The 2,344-nt window shown below is 44.3% G+C and overlaps 1 protein-coding gene across 1 annotated transcript in view; it reads right to left on the bottom strand.

Annotated features, from left to right (window-relative positions):
* The window catches only part of LOC111971064 (rho GTPase-activating protein 6-like), a 110,331-nt gene that overhangs the window by 11,496 nt on the left and 96,491 nt on the right, over window positions 1-2,344 (bottom strand). The window contains 2 exon segments of the mRNA XM_070445866.1: window positions 26-176; window positions 1,797-1,901. Coding sequence (XP_070301967.1) covers window positions 26-176; window positions 1,797-1,901 — 256 coding nt within the window.

The raw sequence follows: 2,344 nt of genomic DNA, 5'->3' as shown, positions 1-2,344 counted from the left end.
AGTAGTGAAGTTGATGTTTCCTCACACATGGTGTTTATGAAGGCAGTGTAGAGCTCCTTGGTGAGGAGAGGGTCAGGCATGTCTCTGAGGAACTCTTTGAGCAGCGCGGCCACGTCATGGACACTGTGCTCCTCATCCAACTGGACGTCCACTCCCCGGTCAAACTCCTCCCTCAGCTAAGAGACAGAGTAAAACAGAACATGAGATATACTGTGTAGTCCACATAGTTTACTGCTTATAGCGACTACAGTTAGAAAGGGAACTCAGAGAAACACTCAAACATATTCACATAAATACATTCCACACACATTACGGGGACACGCAGATACACAGATATACACAGATATACACAGGTATGCACACACCAGGTGTGACCTTGGTGGTGAAAACATTCTCACAGGTAGTCCTGGTCCAACCGGTTCTGTTCCCATACTGTATCAACCTGCTACCTCCACAATCTGACCCCTAGCATTACTCAGGATTGAAATGGGTCCACTTAGTCCAGTAAGATAAGCATTATAACCAAGTATTGTATTTGATTAAGCATTATAGCGAAGTTTGATTATAGCTTGTGTTTTATATATTTTTTTAAACTTTGTTACAGATCTAAATGTTGGCRGGAAGTAGCCTCCTAATATAGGTCCTTCCTGAAGTGAGAGATGGTTGAGATTTAAGTAACTTTGAAAATACGATCTCTAAGTGATGTCGATGATCTAGTCTGTAAACTGTCTCACGTGGTGACATTTTGATTCAACGCGCTGATAGCATTGTATTCCCTCAGACGGTGAGATGTTGAAAATAAAAAGAAATTCCCCATCATAGAACGGAAACAACACCATTTAAGACCGAGACTGAAACTGGCTGGCACCGGTGCTTGTTTTTGCTGACTTGAATGAAAGATTGAGATCTGCCATTGTGAGCGTTGCATATGAGCTACGCAAACAGAGAACACGAGAAGTCCAAACTCGGAGAACACAACTCAGAAAACACTCAAATCTCCTTTAAACAAAGACATTGTCCAAAAACAACACTAAAACGAATGGAGTTTTCTGTCACAATAACCAAAAGCAAATGTTCAACTGACATAAAAAAAAGGAGGGAAAAAAATTAATAGCGAGCAAAAAAAGACTACAGAGTGAAACCACACTAGGACGATATAGGCAAAACATACCTGTCCATGTAATCTGATTCATTATGATATAAAAGGCTAATCTGATCCCAGATCAGCACTGGGATGGAAATTGAATACAGGCCCTGGGATGGAAATGAATGCTAAAAGCCCTGCTTGAATTACAAATATGGTATTAAGGCTCGACTGCGTCCCTTTGTAGAGCAGGGCCACGACTACAGAGGAGCCTGGCTCTTCAGCCGGGGACAAGTTTAATTCGCTCTGCTTCCTTTAATAACATACGCTGAACAAATGCTAAGTGGGTGTGTATTCTCCGAAGCGGCGGCAATATCAAAACCAAAGCATGAATATAAATATATTCTGTCAATATATCTGAATTTGAATAGCTTCTATCTATATCACAGTATGCAGACATATAATGTAATTAGCATGGGCCCCTGTAAAAAAAAAAGTACTTATAAAACCWTATAGTCAACCAGAACAGTCAATTAATAAAATGTGTAGTTCATGACAATCGATGCTTCAACTAAGTTAACAATACAAGATCACCTACTAATTAGATTAATTAAGTTATAAGGTGTCGCCGACCACTCACRGTGAGCTGAAACAACAGCTTTGTGCAGCAATGTGTGAGAAGTATCAAAGAGTGCCTCTCCCAGATTCTCACCTGCCTCACTCTCTTCTTGGAGCTCCCCACTCGGAATATCCCCACCGTCTGAAGACCTGTCGGAAGAAACAGCGGAGGACATAAGTGAGCATCATCCTCCACTGGCTAAAGAGACACTCAAGCCGAATGATCGCAGATGGAAGAGACGTGAAGACGTAGCCGCCATAAGCCTCCTTTCAACACGGACATCATGAACCATCAAACCTACACCAGTGCTACTGTGGCCCATTCACCGCCTTAGAAACTTTTAGGCTCCTCATATGCTCAGCCCACATGTGAGGATTTATTATAGACTGCGGGAGAGCGAGGGGGGGGGGGGGGGGGGGGGGGGGGGAGCCCAGGGGCTCGACGTTGAGAAGGATGCAATCGGTCTCAACGACTGAGTGTCAGGAATAATGGCCAGACACGGCTGCATTGTTTCTACATCATCTGTTGGGGGGTGCAGGGCGGGTAAAGAATGTGGGGCTTGGGTTGGGGAGAGGCAGGGCGGGGTAAAGAATGGGGGCTGGTTGGGCGGTGCAGGGCGGGGTAAGATGTGGGCTGGTTGG

The sequence above is a fragment of the Salvelinus sp. IW2-2015 genome, linkage group LG12 (assembly GCF_002910315.2).
Source record: "Salvelinus sp. IW2-2015 linkage group LG12, ASM291031v2, whole genome shotgun sequence".
Classification (NCBI taxonomy): Eukaryota; Metazoa; Chordata; class Actinopteri; order Salmoniformes; family Salmonidae; genus Salvelinus; species Salvelinus sp. IW2-2015.
Note: the sequence above shows the minus strand (reverse complement) of the source record. Positions and strands in the feature narration are given on the sequence as shown.